This window comes from Myotis brandtii, unplaced genomic scaffold (assembly GCF_000412655.1).
Source record: "Myotis brandtii unplaced genomic scaffold, ASM41265v1 scaffold674, whole genome shotgun sequence".
NCBI classification, from domain to species: domain Eukaryota; kingdom Metazoa; phylum Chordata; class Mammalia; order Chiroptera; family Vespertilionidae; genus Myotis; species Myotis brandtii.
Window position 1 is genome coordinate 103,687 of NW_005370630.1, and position 1,297 is coordinate 104,983.

The following is a 1,297-nucleotide window of genomic DNA, read 5'->3' on the forward strand; positions in this document are numbered from 1 at the left end:
GCCCGCCCCGCCCGGCCCTCTTCCCGAAGCCTCACCTGCAAGGAGAAGGCCCGCAGCGCGGGGATGGGAACGAGGGCGGCCATGAAGAAGGCCACCATGTTGTTGATGGACGTGAGGGCGACGCTGGGGCCCGTGCGGAGCAGACACTCGCCCATGCGCTCCTGCCAGGACAGGGGAGGGGCCTGAGTCTCCGGGGTGCAGTGAAGGGGGGGCGTGGGAACGTGGGACGGCCGAGGAGGGACAATGACCACACAGCAGCTAACAGTTCCCGAGCCCACGTGCGGCCACACACACTGTTCCAAGCACTCGACTTGAATTACCTCACCGATCCGCACACCAACCTTTATGATACAAGCACAGTTATTACATCCACTTACAGATGAGGGAGCTGAGGCAACGAGGTTAATTACCGGCCCAAGGTCACCCAAACCAAGAGGCTCTTAACCCCCGGGCAGCCCTCAGACAAGCCCAGGCTGCAGAGGGAAGCGCACCTGCAGAGGGGTGCCGGGTGGGGCCTCTGCGAAGGCGTGTGCCAGCAGGAATATGTCATCCACGCCGATGCCCAGTGCCAAGAAGGGCAGCACCTAGAGGGGCACAGGGTGGGCAGCTGGAGGAACCGAGGAGCCTGAGCTGTGGGCACCCACGTCTGCCCTGCAGTCCCGCTGTACCTGGGTGGTGGCAGCATTGAAGGCGATGCCGAGCAGGGCGCAGAGCCCGAGGCCCGAGGCCACTGCCAGGGCCACCAGCAGCACCCCGGCGAGGCCCACGGCACCCTGGGACTGGGCACAGTCCCACCGTAGCATGGTCACACAGGCGTAGGCCAGCTGCGGGGAGAGAGGACGGTCTGGGACAGGGGTTCCGGGGGCAGGCACCGGGTGGAGGGGGGCAAGGTGCCAGGAGCGGGACCCACCATGAGCAGATAGCCTCCGGCCACGCGGGCAGCGCTGACTTCGGAGAAGGCCTGCAGGATGTCATCCAGGGTGGTGGAGGAGAAGGCGTGGATCTGCTGGGACGTGTTCTCGGGCAGGGCCTCCTGGGCCAGCTGGAGACACAGGGTGGGTCTGAGGGGCAGGAGGAGGCGCGGCCTCAGGGCACCGCCCTGCCCTTCTCCACACTGACCTGCACGAAGCGCCGCTGCCAGGCCTGCAGCACGGTGCCCGCCTGCTCCTCGCTCCAGCCGATGTCGTGCGTCTGGTAGTCGCCCCGGAAGTGCTCGTACAGCTGGCGGGGGCTCATCAGCAGGAAGGTGCTCTGCAGGGCCTCGGCCCTGGTAGGGGCAGGAGTCCGGGTCAGCGCT

General features: G+C 66.8%; 1 protein-coding gene across 1 annotated transcript in view; it reads right to left on the reverse strand.

The window, feature by feature from the left end:
- PTCH2 (patched 2) overlaps positions 1–1,297 on the reverse strand; it is a 15,859-nt gene that overhangs the window by 4,779 nt on the left and 9,783 nt on the right. Inside the window, exons 8-12 of the mRNA XM_005881249.2 lie at positions 1,120–1,267; positions 911–1,042; positions 669–824; positions 492–584; positions 28–161 (exon numbers count right to left, since the gene is read on the reverse strand). Of these exons, the coding sequence (XP_005881311.1) occupies positions 28–161; positions 492–584; positions 669–824; positions 911–1,042; positions 1,120–1,267 (663 nt within the window). The remainder of the gene's footprint in view (positions 1–27; positions 162–491; positions 585–668; positions 825–910; positions 1,043–1,119; positions 1,268–1,297) is intronic.